General features: G+C 42.9%; 1 protein-coding gene across 1 annotated transcript in view; it reads right to left on the bottom strand.

The window, feature by feature from the left end:
• The window catches only part of LOC121947546 (nucleolar protein 4-like), a 180,893-nt gene that overhangs the window by 60,639 nt on the left and 104,667 nt on the right, over positions 1 to 15,587 (bottom strand). Inside the window, exon 5 of the mRNA XM_042492641.1 lies at positions 14,359 to 14,512. Coding sequence (XP_042348575.1) covers positions 14,359 to 14,512 — 154 coding nt within the window. The remainder of the gene's footprint in view (positions 1 to 14,358; positions 14,513 to 15,587) is intronic.

Genomic DNA, 15,587 nt, shown 5'->3' with positions numbered 1-15,587 from the left:
TCTTAAAAGCACCCCCAACCACCCACCCCCACACACACACACACACACACACACACACACACACACACACACACACACACACACGATGAACACACAGACACCTTGAACCTTAAAGGGTTTGTTGAAGTGGGTGAGGGGACGGTGAGGACGGTTAGCAGGAAAAGGGTGGAGAGTGAAGGATGTTGGGTTGTGACATTGTGACACTGTGAAATGAAAAACAAGGAAGGAGGAAGGAGCCACATCATTCAGCTCAGTGGACAAAAAGAATCCAAATATCGTTGGGTCTTAAAGTGTAAACAGATTTCTCAGCAATTTTATCAAAGATCTCGTCATGCAGATACATTTCTATAAATGCCTCAATCAACAGAAAAAAAATGCCCTAATGCACGCCAACATGAAAATCTGAATTTATTGGGATTTTGCCTTTTTTTCCATTCACCAAATGGGTCAAACTGCAGGCAGCTATTCAGATTACGTACATTTCCTACTTTCTAGAATATGCCACCCTGTCTACAATGATCTTTCATGGTGTCAAGAAATAAACCTCCTGTAAAATACAATGAAATGGACCCAGTTACATGGCCAATTGGCTGATTTATTTTGGTGCACTTTTTCCTTTTAATGCTTGCACTAGAGCAGTGAGCATCTGATTCACAGGAAGAGGCAGCGTCCGTGCTGATTTGAGAGCTTATCGAGTTTAGTCAGACACTTGTGTGAAAGGCTGTGGAGGGTTCAGTCTCTCGCAGCTCCAGACCTCATTACAGCCAGGCGGGAGGCTACTGCACTCTGCTCCAAGTCAACTGGCTAATTGCACTTACCACACACACACACACACACACACACACACACACACACACACACACACACACACACAAACACAAACACAAACACACGGGACATTTACAATTTATAGAAAATGATACACGACGATACTGCGCACATCATGGTGCAGACAAACAAACACACACACACACACACATGCATGCTGCACCCACATACCGGGACATAAGAGCCAAAGTGTGTGCACCTACACACATAAATGTGCAAAGACACACACTACAGACGATATAAATATGTCAACAGGTTGTGCTCAATCTCAGCTGGTGCTCACTCCTGTAAGCAAAACTAATTGTTAGGCTAGTTACAACTAGTGTGTGTGTGTGTGTGTGTCTGTGTGTGTGGATGTTGAGTAGCAGTATAGAGGGTTTGTAATATTAATTGCATAGCTTCTTATTTCAGTTTGAGTCTTGGGGGTGGGTGGGGGTGTTTTAATAATTAAATAGCTCCTGTACCCTGTTCAGTGGAGAGCATCTCTCTCTCTCTTTCTCTCTCTCTCTCACGCACACACACACACACACACACACACACACACACACAGAGAGAGTTGCAAATGTGAGAGACGAGGGCATAATATAAACATACAATGGACACTTTATATGCAAGTGGACGAGATGCGGCCTCATGTAAAAACATAATGCTACACATGCACATATACATACATACATCAAACACACACACACACACACACACACACACACACACACACACACACACAAACAACTAACAGGATGCAAAGAGCTTACAAATAAACCCACAGCATTTAAAACCCCCAAAATCAAAGAGAAATGTCACATGTTAATTCTTCTGTGCATTTTTAATGCTACTTCCATTAAGTTGGCCACTGGTCCTCCAGCAGGCTGACACCACAACGACCTAAAACTGTGTGTATGTATGTATGTGTATGTGTGTGTGTGTGTGTGTGTGTATGTGTGTGTGTGCGTGCCTTACATAGAAACAATGCTTTAGGCATTTACATGAGAACTATACATAAGACACACTGTTGTACTTTAAAGTTCACAGGCACGCAGATGCTTTTAGTGTCTCGCAGCAGCGTCTCACTTTCTGTTTCTAAAAAGCTCACAAAGACCCGATTAAATCAAAACACAAATAATGGATTCAGCAGCGTGCAGAGTCATTATCAGATCACACTGGTTGCTTTTTCTGACAAGCTACTTGAAAGTGTGAGTTAATATGCATGCATGTAACACTCTGAGGGACAAGAACAACCGGATTTTCACTGACGGATTAATTACAGTGTGTGCTGTACGTGGTGTGAAGTAAATTAAATAAACCAAATGAACCAGCTTGAATGTGTTAGTCAGGTGAGTTCACAGATCCAGAATGATGGCGCCTCAGTAACAAAATATTTGTACTCTTTGCTGCACTCACTGATGCGAAACTTCCTTTGTTCTTTTTATTTATTTCTGGTCGTCGGTGTTGAATTTTGTTTAACTCTTCTGTTGTGTTGGGGATGTAAATGATTCACCTTTAATTGGTGCACCGCTGAGAATACTTTTTAATGGTTACACATGTTGGTCTGTAGGTTTATTTTATTGCTTTTCAGTTTTAAATGTGCAACAAACAGGTCTGATGGGAGCTCGTGGTGACCACCCTCTGGTCTTTCACTAGGTCGCCCCGATGAGTTATCGGCTCAGTTCTGAGCCACAAAACCCTCTTTAGCATCACTGTTAGCTCTGTAAGCACTGTTAGCAGCGTCAGCACAGCTAGTGGTGACAACCACTAATGCAGTTTTCTTCCAACTCTTGAATGTAGGCTATATTTAAAATGTGATATATATTGTATATATTATTCTTGTTATTCTTATATCTCTCTTGTTCATTGTAGCATTGCACACAAATGCATATTTTTAACTTACATACTACTTTTATACATTGCATTGTAGCACATGGAACAGTTTTATGTTTTACACATTGCACATTATCCATATTCTATTCATATTTCTATTTGATATTTTGACTAATAGGAAAGCCCTCTTGTATTAAACCAAACAAGTTTTTGTCTTAAAAATTAACCACTTAGTTACCAGTTGATGGGTGTCTGGCTATCGAATGCAAAATAAACTGTAACTTATGTCCTAACCAGGAAGATGGTCATTGTATAGATGTTGTTACTTTGGCCATGATACTCATTAAATAGTAATGGACATCAGTCCTGCCCTGAGGCAACACGTCAAAGTGCTGCAGCACCTTCTAATGAGACGTCATTTATTGACACGTTGGCTTTCAGCAGACGTGATGACAGTGATCAGCCACATCCAACAGTGACCAGCCGACTGTATTTGGACCTTTATGTAATGACACAAATATAAAAAAATCCAACAGATCAGGTTGTTCAGTTTTCAGGTTGTTAGACAGATCAGGGGTTCATAACTTAAAGTTAGGACCTATCAAGGTATCACACTATAAATCTGAGGTCTTGCAAGATGATTTACAAGGTAGGGAATAAAAAAATGTGTACTTCTTCAACACAGAGTTGACTGTAAAAAATTAACCTCTTCAGGCCGTTTAAAAATATTCAAATACAGCATTCTGAGAAAGGAAACTCATTCTCACAATCCAAAACCATGTTTTTGAACGCTGATCCAAAAGGGCTGTAGGGTTGGGCGGCATTATATGTAGTGCACAGCACGAACCAACAGAGCTCAGACTCCAGCTGAGCTGAAAGACACCGCGACAAAACGTTGGATACTGTCACAGCAAATGAATCTGTGAATCAAATGAATCTGATTTTTACTGAATTTAGGATGTGGGGATGACTGTGCCCTGATCATTTTATTGGGGATGATAATGTTTGTAAAAAATTATGAACTAGTGTTTTGTACTTGTATTTACACCAAATGTTGTCATAATTTTTTTGTTCCACGCCTGCTTAGTCAACATGACATGTAAATATGCCACTGATAATCATCAGCAATGATAAAAGTCATTGGTGCAATTCATACGTCACAGAGGGAAATCTGAAGTGGGAACCAGAAGGCAGTAACTGAAACTCTGAATGCAGGGGAAGAGCGCTGACTGACAGGATGGATTTTGCCTTTTGCAGAAAATGTCTATAGCACAGGTCAGCGAGGCTGCTTTGCTGGACACTGATGAGCAGCTACTGCATGTTATACACTGACTATACATAAGGTATCTTGTACAGCTCCACTTCAAAAAATCCTATCTATCTATCTATCCCTATCCCTATAATCTATCCCTTTAGATATGATATAGATTAACTGTCAGGCATTAAGGTTCAAAAAAAAAAAAAAAAAAACAACATGAATTCTTTGACTCCAGTAAATTAAACCCGCTGCCTCACACCTCCACCATCTCGACCACAATGCCTTCTCTCCACCTCTCTAAATAAAGGGCAAACTGCTCTCTGCATTGTCACTGAACTTTGACCCTTAACATAAATCGTGTGCTGCAAAATCGTCTATTATGAGCATATTTCAGATACTGAGCAGCAAACAACGCAGAGACATCATTACCATCCCTGCCTGTTTTAAAGCAGGTGGTTTTTTTCTCACTTCTTAAGAGAAACTGCTCTCTGATCTCAGCATCAGACTGATATGGTCCTGGCCTCGGCCTGCTGGCCTCCATCCAGCAGCATCCAGTTTTCGAGTGACACAGCGAGAGAGAGAGAGAGAGAGAGGATGATTTAATCCAACGCTCCCTCCTCTCCTCTCTTTCTAATTCAGCCTGACCTCCATTCCTCCATCCATCCTGCGGGTTAGACCCTCTCCCTCTTCACTGCCCCTCTCCTCTTCATACCATCCCTTCCTCAACCCCCCACCACTCGGCTTTGGGTAGCAGGGGTGAGGGGGGTGGGGGAGGATGAGGAAGGGAGGAGGAGGGGGATCAAAGTCATCCTGTCGTTTGTTTCCCATTGCCCTACTTTCCTCTGCTGCTGCACCGCTCTAACACATTAGACCATGTGGGCAACTGGCCTACAGCACCAACGTGTGTGTGTGTGTGTGCTTACTGTGTATATATGCTGTAAACACACACACACACACACACACACACACAGTATATACGTACATGCATGTGTATGTGTGACTGACAAAGATTTCTAGAAGCGCTGCCTCCTAGTGAGGCTATGTGTGTGTACGCCAACATGATTAGGTGCATGGATGTGTATGTGTGTGTGTGTGTGTGTGTGACTGTGGCTCTGTCCCTCAGGGGAGAGTGATGCATGCAGGGAGGTAAACTCTCTTCCCTGTCTGTCTTTATCGACCGCAGTCCGGCTGAATTTCGGCCTGTTCTGCCGACTGTTCACCTGACGGCATCTCCGCCCGCCTGCTGCCTGCTCGTCCATCTTGTTTGTCCGACTGTTTACCTGTTAAAATGATGTCTGCCTGTCTCTGTGAATGCTACTCTGACACTTTGTCTCCAGGCTTGTAACACTGAAATCATAAAAACATCACAAATAAAGGGTTTTTAAGATTTAAGAAAGAAATCTTTGACTTTCAGGGAGCAGCTTATGAAAATGAATATTGTTTTTGTAAAATAAAGCTGGTTAAAGGATGTATATGGAAAATCAGAAGCCCCAGAACTGAGCCCTGAGGAACACCTCCCAATGAGGCTACCATTCCTCACAAACTGCCTGCCTGTCTTTCCTTTTTTTAATTTTGAAGATTAATTTTTTAGCTTTTTGTTTTTATTCAACAAGATAGTTCTTAGAGAGAGGATGCGAGCAGCAAAGGGCTTAGGGCTGGATCCAGCTGCAATAGCAACGACATAGCCTTTGTACGGGTCCACCAAGTGACGTTATGGGCGCCCCCTGCTTGTCCTTACTGATGAGAGATCAACTCTGGATCATTCTGTCTGTCTATGTACCGATACGTTTTCTCAGAACAACACTAAGTGGACTGCAGTCATCTCGCAATTGATTTATCAACATTTTGAAAATATCGCTAAAGTTTTACGCAAATCTGTGATGAAACCTGCCTTATGTTGCTGATATAGGACGTGGATAAGATAAAACACTAAGTGATAATGTTCTTTTCTTGTGCCGAGTGATCATTCACACACAGTTTGAACATCTGCGATCCTGCTTTAGGTCTTATTTGGGATTAGCTGAATGCACGTCTCCGTATTCCATATAATACCAGCAGATCTCCCATATTTTATTCTTCTTGTAATAGAGATGATCCGGCTTATTGTAAATGGGACACAATTTACACAATCTGCCAAGTAAAGAAATGAAATATGACCAAGATAATGATGTGCACGTAAGAGGGGGGGAAATTAAGTGGCGACATGGATGAAAGAGAAAAACATTTACCTAAAGCTTAAGAAAAGTACATTTGTGTATAAGCTCACACAGAGGGGGTTTTCAGAGTCCTGTATGTGATGTGGACACACATTCAGAATACAGAGGGAAGTGCTGAAAGCTTGTTAAATGATAGATGGATAAAGACTGAGGGAGAGAAAGACAGGACACGAGAGGCTTGCAGGGATGCCAGGAAGAGAGTCCACTAATCTGTTTGACCCACTGTCTCCTTCTCTCTGTCCATCCCCCCGTGTCACTCCTCCATTAGAAAGATGGAGAGGGGCAAGTTTTCCTGGAACATCTATAATATCAGTGGCAGACAATGTCAAGCTCAGTGTGTCAGCAGATCAATATATTGGCCTATCTATCACCCGCCATTTTGTTCTCCTTGCTCCTCTCCTCCTCCTCTTTCTCCTTCTTAGACTACGTCATCCTCGTCCTCCCTCTTGTCCTCTCTCCGTTTCCCCTCTATGTCCTCCTCCTCCCCTCTCTCCAGTTTATCCCCCGTGGAGAGGGCCTGTAATGTCAGCTCCATCTTCTGACAAGCCCTCTCCATCACCACTCCTTTTCTGCAGAACAAGAGGCTCCAGGAAAGGAGGCCCGGCACTCTGCTCCGCAGCAGACAGGAGCCTCTCGGGCGGGGAGGCGAGGAGCACAGAGAGACTCCAGTGTAGATGTCTCTCTGGAGCCTGTGGGAGAGGTGGAGGTGCTCGTCACCCTGTATTAAGAGGCAGTGGAGGGGCCTCTTCTCCAGAGCATGTAGCCAGAGTGATGTGGAGAGGCGTGTAGTGTGTGTGTGCGCGCACACGCAGCCCTCTCACAAAGCTGAAGAATATAAGTGTCATGAAATGAGTCTATTGCAAGTGCAAGGAGATCTGGTGACCCCAGCGCGCCTGCCGGCCAGTAAGAGCTCCGTCCAAGGTTGGTGGGTCCTATAGCATTTGTTGAATAAATTCACAGTGACAGCTCCACTCAAGGTTAGCCTTGCTGCAGTGCTCTGGTTTGCCACTCGCACTTAATTCTGCAGCTGTCAGATGAAAACCACATATCTTCCAGGGTAAAAGGCTTTCAGGAACGAAGGAGGTAACAGTTCTTTAGCGCTGATGCTTCAATGATGGATTGTTTGACAGATCTCAACGACCACAGGATCGCAGACTATACAAGCTTTTAAATTACCAATGTGATTACCATCACACGAAATCTGTGATGCTCATTTCAGTCTCACATTAAACGCAAATTCATGTGTTAATTTCAACACCTTCTCATCCCAACTCGTTCCTGTCAGTGACTTCCTGCATCTACTTCTGACGTTTTATGTATCCTTCTGCATCATCTGTTTACGCTCCAGGATGCCGTTACCGTGATGTAAACAAATGCACATGGTGAGTTGAAGCAGTACGTAGTTACATTTACACAACAGCACATGGCAACCAACGTGAACCGTCACCATGGTTAGGATTAGGCAGCACAGTCACGGATGGTTAGGTTTACAAAAACAAACCAAAAAAAAAGTCAAATCCACTAGAGAAGTGAACTTCAACCTCCCACAAAAAAGTTAGTTGCTTTTGGGACCCAATAACCTCCCCATCCGCCAACCCTAAAAAGCACTCTTGCACTCCTTATATTACGTGGATACAGGAAGCGTTATTACCTGACACTGTCCTTCAGCGTTTCATGCACATGTGACCGGTTCTGTCTGGCTGCACTCTCAAGTGACGCCACCCGCGCACATGGCATGTGGGCGTGCCCAGTGCCATCCAGCCGTCTGTATAATACCAACGCCACCAGTTCTGTCTGAGCCCATTCTCAAATGGCGCCATCCAGCCGCGTTCCGTTTGGATGCGGGAAGGTGGCTTTTCACGCTCGTACGCCAAAAGCACTGACAGAATGTTTAAAGCCGCTGAGGTCCAGTAATCTTCTGTTAATCAGACTCAGGCCACCGACTCTTTAAAGCAACTTTCAAGCGCAGTAAAATTAGATGGCCTGATGGAGCTGTAACCATAGCTCCACTATGGTGCGCGTGGAAACGCACCGACGGAACCTGAGGCGTGTTTAACACAACACAGTTGTTGACTCTGCTTTTTGATCCACATCTGCAGCTGCTTCTCAGTTTTGTTTTGTTTTTTCAACAACTGCCCTTTAGCTGCTGTTTTTGGGACTGAAAGTGGTCTTTGTTGTGTCCTAATTTGTTTGATTGAAACAGCCGTAAGCCTCAAATCATAAAGCATTTCCAAACTTGGTAATCTTTGCCTCCTGCCCTCCATCTGGACACTCTGCCAAACAACAATAACATTTGTGTGTGAGGCAAATATTTAAAATTATTGCAGAAGTTTTTTTTCCCCAGTAACTAGTCACTTTAAAACTGTAGCAATTAGTAAAGTAAATCAGCTACTTTTGAGTAACTGTAACTAATTACTGTTTTTCAGTAACTTGCACAACACTGGCCGTGAGCCACAAGTTTTCGACCTGCCAATCTGAAGCGCCATACTGTAAGAGCTTTTCACTCGAGCTGTCACCGCTGAGTGAAGCAGAGAAGAAGAGAAGCGAGGTGGCGGTCAGGAGCTCTTAAAAGTGATTTACTAGCTGCCTCTGAGCTGGACATGGGCGTGTGTGTGCGGACCATCTGCTCCGCTGAAATTAGCTGCCTACTCCTGTTAAAAGCCCTGACAGCTTGCTGGTTAGGAAAACACCCACCTGATATTAACTCTGGAAGTCACATCAACCGCGAGCTCTTTGGCTGCGTGTTCAAACCCAAGCAGCTCCTTGCTGTCGGAGGAAAGAGCTGCCGCCGCCGCTGTGAGCTCCCCACAGTGCCGAGTGTTTAGCGGGTTTTCAACGTTGAGTAAACGCAGTCAGAAAAGTTCAGCTTTTTCCTTAAATAGCGCAGCACTTCAAGCAGATCTCATAAAGTCTCACAGCAACAGCAGAAGTCAAGACCAGAGCTGCTCTTAGACACATTTTCAGGGCTGAAGGAGAAAGAAACATGGCTGCAGTAATTACAACGCAACGCTGAAATGAAACTAACTGAGAACACGAAGGCTTCTCACACTCATTTAACCCTTTTAGACGTGGATTGGCACCACTCTTCTTGTGATGCTTTCAGATGCCTTTCACAAGCACTCAAATCTCTGGACCTTGAGCGAATTGGTTTTTCATTAAAAAAAAAGAAGAAAAAACGGAATGAGCAGCTTGGCAAGAGATGTCCCCCAAAATTGCAAGAAATTGGAAAATTGAAAAAAATATCCACAGGAGGATATTTCTAATTATCATAACCATAAATTTAATTTTTTTTTTCATTTCTTCAGGTAATTTCTTGTACTTTGTACTACTCTCTTGTCCATTTTTGGTCTTTGTTTTCAAACTGGGTTCTTATTGTTTCCTTAAGAAAAAAAATGCTTACAGCAACCTAAACCCTGACAAACAGAACGTTCCCCAAACTGTCGGGAAGCAGCAGCTACAGAACCGTCCCTAAGTAACGGCTCTGCTGTGATCTCTGCACATTTACATGTTGTTCTGCTTGTTGTTGGAAGGAATCAAACATCAGATATCAGTTTATTGTTTCAGCAGAACCGAGCTGGAAAACCCCTACACCTGAACTCAAACCGCGTCCAGCGTGTCCTCTCATCATGTCCTCTCATCACGTCCTCTCATCATGTCCCCGTCACACACACACGGAGCAGAAGGAGGGAGGGCAGAGACGGCGGCCGCTTACACCGGTGTTGAGCGGTTACTGTAAGCAGCGAGCACGCTAATAAATAACAGTATCAGGACCGGATCGAGACATTTTGGTGTCCTAGAAGAGACTGAGATCACCTGACGGACAATGAGAGCGGAGCGGACATTCAGAGACACGGGCGGAGAATGAGAGCGGGAGGCTGGCTGGAATACGTTCTATCGACATTCTATCGACTACATCTCATATTTCAGTCGAGGAAAAGTTATATCTCGATTGATATCGTTATCGTTTTATCGCCCAGCCCTTTGATATATTACACAAAATGAACATGAAGTAAATAACTGTTGCAAAAAAATATTTGAGACAATGTGTGTATTTTTTGGTCATTTCTTCCTAAGTTCCTTGTGGCCTTCTTCCAATGATTATGAAAGAAATCAAGCCAATTTGCTCAGGTTTTAAAGGGTTAAAAGTGATCTGAACCAGACATCACAGAAGCTCATGTCTTAATCTAAAATGGGAACAAAAATCTGAGGTAGAGCTTTCCTCAGGGTGTGAACTGCTTTCAAGGGCATGTTTTCATTTTCAAAAAAAAAAAAAGGATACGGCTTTGTTTTATTTTTCAAATCAAATCCAGACTTCGAGACCCCTGGGAACACTGGACATTTCCCATTTCCTACAGATCCATCTATGTGGCCGGGCGACTCAACCCATACATTACCGACACACGTGTACGGTAGAGAATAACAGGGGGCTCTGCTGCCTGCCTCTTTCCTTGGATTGGAGTCTAATTGAACAGGAAAGCCACTTCAGCTCTGTCTCTCAGCTCCTCTGAGTGTTGTGGCATTTGGACGCCTACAAGCCTCCTCTGGCTTCCATATGAGGTGTAGGGAACAGAGTGACCTTTTAATGACAAGGCCTTATACACTCTGCCACCGACTGTACCCTCACACACACACACACACACACACACACACACACACACACACACACACACACACACACACACACACACACACTGAGCTCACCCCCTGCAGCTGGCCCTCCACCTTCCCATGATGCCATCCACTCCAACCATCTCCTCCAATGCCACTTCCTTTCTATCACCGTCTTTTAAAAGCCCTTTCTTTCCCCCGTAACCCTTCCCTTATCTCTCCCCTCTTTCCTCCAAACCTCCTTCATGTTGTTTTGCCTCCATCTGTTTGTATTTGTTTCAGCTTCTCTGAAATGATGAAATACTCCTGAAACCTCTGACTAGTGACTGGTGGCATTTCCACATTAAAAAAACATTTTTTTTTCCAATTTTCTATCATGATTGATCTCATTTTCAGCCTGTCTCCTTGATAACTTGATGTTTTAGATGCTGGTAAAACAACACAAGACATTTAAAGACGTCTCTTTGAGCTCTGAGAAGCTGAGATGAGCTCTGACTGAGAAATTAATCAACAGATTTGATGATGATAAAGTTCATTAGGCGCAGCCGTTATTAGAGATTGCATAAAAGTTTGAAAGGTATGTTGAGCTCACTGTAAAGTCATTTAACATTAACATATGTGCATGTCCCTTTACAGCAGGTGTTCTCAAAGTTTGGATCCAAAACCAACAAGTGCAGAAAATTAATTTGCTGTTACGTTAAAATACGTGGAAGGTCGTCCAAGAAAAATCACTGTAACAATTTTAGTACAAACTTTCATTGCTTTTTCAAAACTTTTAATGATTTAGATTAATTCCATCTAGTCCGTAAAGTGCAAAGTGCAAGAATCCTTGAGTTTTGTCCAAAAACATGTTTTTGGTCGACCACCTAATTCTGATCAGTTCATTGTTGAGTCCAAGTGGACGTTTGTGCCAAATTCCTTGAGATATGTTCATGAGAATGAGACTGAAGGACAGCCTGAAAAAATACTGTCTCTGATGGCAGTGCGGAGGCTTAAAAAATGGGTGGGATTTCCCTTCTCCTCCACCTCTACCCCTTCACTCATCCCCTCATTCCTCCTTTTCTAATTCGTCATCCAGCAGAGAGAGAAAGATCTTGATGAAGATCGGTTGGAGCACTTACTCCCGCCTGCCAACAAACCGTCAACCCCACTCACATCAACACACACGCACACGCACACAAACACACACACACACACACACACATATACACACACCTGGGCCTGTTTTTCTACACCTTCGCCTGATTGTCTTTGCTCAGTAGCAGCTTAAAGGAGTGGCAGAACAGCGCATGCACACACACACACACACACACACACACACACAGTCAGTGCCGGGTACAGTACATTACAGTACCATTCAGATATGTATGGGCAAGGTCACACACACACACACACACACACACACACACACACACACACTTAAATACACACAGCACACTTGTTACAGTAGCAGCTAATTGCTGTGTCCTTGTAGCATTATGAAACAATACGGCTGTGTTCAAAGTGAGCGCTCCTCACCACAGGAAGCCTTTCAGAGCAGAGAGAGAGAGAGAGACGCACAGCAAGACACAGAAAGAGAGGAAAAGTAAAATAGTGTGTGTGTGTGTGTGTGTGTGTGTGTGTGTGTGTGTGTGTGTGTGTGTGTGTGTTGGGGGGCAGAGAGGAACAGAGGAGAGTGACAGGCAGGTAGGGCAGGTGGGAGGAGAGAGAAACAAAAGGACAGAAGGAGACAGAGAGAGAAAGAAAAAGAGTGACAGGAAAAGCACCGTGAGACAAAGAGGTACCACAGAGATGTCCATCCTGATCGTCCCAAACCTCCTTTAGTCAGAGAGCTTTGATGAGGATCAAACTGTCCGGTTTCAGCTGCACCAGGGCTGAAAGCGAGCTCAGACTTTATTTTGCTCTGTCAGATGTGTTTGGACCCACTTCTGTTCAGACGGATCTACAGCCGACACGCCCCGCGTCGTTCCCATCACAACACAATCACAACATTTTGAAAAAAAATATGGAGCACGTTTGATACGATGGCTGACAACTTGTGGAGCCTTCGTGTTTTACACAAAATGCGTCACGCAGTCTTGCTCTGATTGGTTGTGAGTTTACTGCAACCGCATCTCGAGGCATTTTGATTGATTTTAAATACATATATATATATATATTTTTTTTGCTAAGCTGCATAGGCGAGCTGAACAGGGAGAGCGGGTGGATGACATGCAGCAAAGAGCTGCAGGTCAGAGTCGGACCTCGGAGCTGCAAAGCCCTCAGCCTATGACGGGCACACAGTCCTGCAGGTGAGCTGGAGGTCACCTGCAGGCATTTTGATTTGAGCAGCGTGACAGAGATAGAGAGAGAAAGAGAGAATACTGACTCGTTTAAAAACTCATTTTTTCTCCTTGGCTTTCTCAGACCTTGTATGAGAGTTGATAGTTTTGTGGTTTTAATTTGTGGTTTTTATTTTCTTTGTAAAACATTTTGTTTTTTTGTCATTTCTTGTGATATTTATGCTGTTTATTACCATTTTATTTTATTTGATCTATTTACTGATGTACAGCACTTTGGTCAACTCTAATGTTCTTAAATGTGCTTCATAAATAAATCTGGATTGGATTGGACGGGAAAGAGTTTAAAAATAAAGGAAAGTCAAAGCAGCACACAGTCCAAAGATACCAAAGATAAAGCTCTAATAAAAGCATCTACTGTTGGTCACAGTTTTTCCTCAGTTTGTTAGAACAGATTTCGTCAACAAAGAGCACCACTGGTGTTAAATTTCTTTTAAAAGTTCATCATGCAACATTGAATTGCAATACGTAAATATAAACACTGTATACAAAATAATTGTTAATAACTGACTTTCAGTGATGCTAAAGAGATGAGAGCAGCTATCTGTCAAAATCCAAGCTTGATTTACGGCTCTACTGTTAAATATTCTTAGAACAAACTGCATGTTGGAGTTATGGCGGCTATGCAAACAACATATGGAGACAATGAGAGCTGTGATTGGTCTGATCGTGCTGCTTGTGTTGTCAGGGTCAGTAATCTGCAGCTTTTCAGCAACACACGAGCAAAAACATTCACACTGCAATCCTCACTGCAATTAAATAAAGAGCAGAAACACAGCAGCTGCACAAGGCCAAGAAACAGCTTCCAGCATGTAACTGCACTTTTACAACACCACAGCAACACAAAGTAACGGCAGAAAGTAAACACAGTCACTGGGGAATATCATTAAAGCGAGACTCCATCTTTTGTGCTCTGTGTTGGTGACTTCCCGTCAAACTTAAGTATAAATCATGACGCTTTCCTGCTTGGTGTCCAATAAATTCTACTGAAATTATAAAGAACATATTTCCATTTCAGCTTTTCTCAAAGATAAACTCCCCAAAAGCTCCACCTTAGTTCAATCCAGCAGACATCCACCTTCAAATCTGACTCACTGACGATGTAAGAAATCATGTTCAGGTTAAAACGCCACTGATGTTAAGCTGCTGCGTGTAAAACCTCTAAATTCATTTTTCATTCACAACTTGATTATCCGAGACAAAACCTCTTTGCTCCTGAAGAACAAAGTTTTCACTCAACGACAGCGATGTGAAAAAGAAGAGTGGATTTTGACATCCTGCCGGTCCTTACCGTCGTCCTCCTTGCCGTGCGTGTTCGGGGGACTGTGGCGCATCCTCTCTCCTCGGCTCGGCGGGCTCAGGTCGGACGCTGCTCCCAGATCAGCTGCTAGCCATGCGGGCTCGCTCATCTCTGCCTCCTCCTCGCTGCTCAGTGAACTGTCATCCTGAGCACAAGAGACCAAGCAGGAACTTTAGAGATGCAGATTTGTGTCTCGCGCTGTAACAGTGCATTAGACAAGCTACATTTCTGCAGGTCGAGATACAAATAAGAGCAACAGTATTTTATATTTAAGTCACTTAGTTTGCAGTTGATCCACAGATGAATCCTGTCTGAGCATCTTTAATCAACAGAATAGCACCGTGTCATCGCAAGTAGGGGACAATGTAATCAGGGGAACAACACGAAGGGACTGTTTGTTGTTTATGAGAAGGAAGGAGGCGGTGCAGAAGGGGGGAGATATATCAAATAATATTTTAAGCACTGAGAAGGGACTTATGTTTTTTCATTTTGGTTTTAGGGGAGGGGCACACAACTTTAAATTGCTGCATTTTATATTTATTTTACTTTTTTTTAAGAAACCTTGCCAATGTGTTTGAATGGAAGGTTTTCTTTTCTTCTTCTTTATTCTTTGAATTTTTTGGTATTTTGTTTTTGTCTTTTTTAAATTTTGGGTAATTAAAAAAAAACCCAAAAAAAGCCTCTTTTTTTCCTTTAAAATTTTTTGCATTTTTTAGAGAAAACATATTTTTCCACTGATGAATAAAGAACAGTCCCTAATGAGTGCATTGTGGAAATGTTAAAAGATGTTCATTTAGCAAACAGGTGGATGCAACCAAACTTCCACCACTGACAGAATTTACTGGCAAAATCGGTTTCTGTTTTCTACATTTACAAATATTTTATTAGACATTTGCATCCTAATGAGATGTCTGAAACAATATCTAACGGCAGATTTTAAAACGATGTAAGCGGCGTTTACTTTAATCCAAAGAGCGCGTTGATTGACAAGAACAAACGTAAATCTGCAGGATTTACTGGAAGAATAAAGCATCATTTCGGAGCCGAGTTTTTGCCTGCATGGATCGACAAAATGCAGAGATAAAACTGAGCTCCCAAATCATCTCAGACAGACAAAAAAATTGTCTTTCCTTTGCGTCTATTAATCACCTCTGCTTGTCTTTGTAAACTACAGGTTCAAATGTTCTCCCAAACACATTAATTGACATGAAAGAGTGTGT

Source organism: Plectropomus leopardus, chromosome 8 (genome assembly GCF_008729295.1).
Source record: "Plectropomus leopardus isolate mb chromosome 8, YSFRI_Pleo_2.0, whole genome shotgun sequence".
Classification (NCBI taxonomy): Eukaryota; Metazoa; Chordata; class Actinopteri; order Perciformes; family Serranidae; genus Plectropomus; species Plectropomus leopardus.
This window is presented reverse-complemented; position numbering and strand designations above follow the sequence as displayed.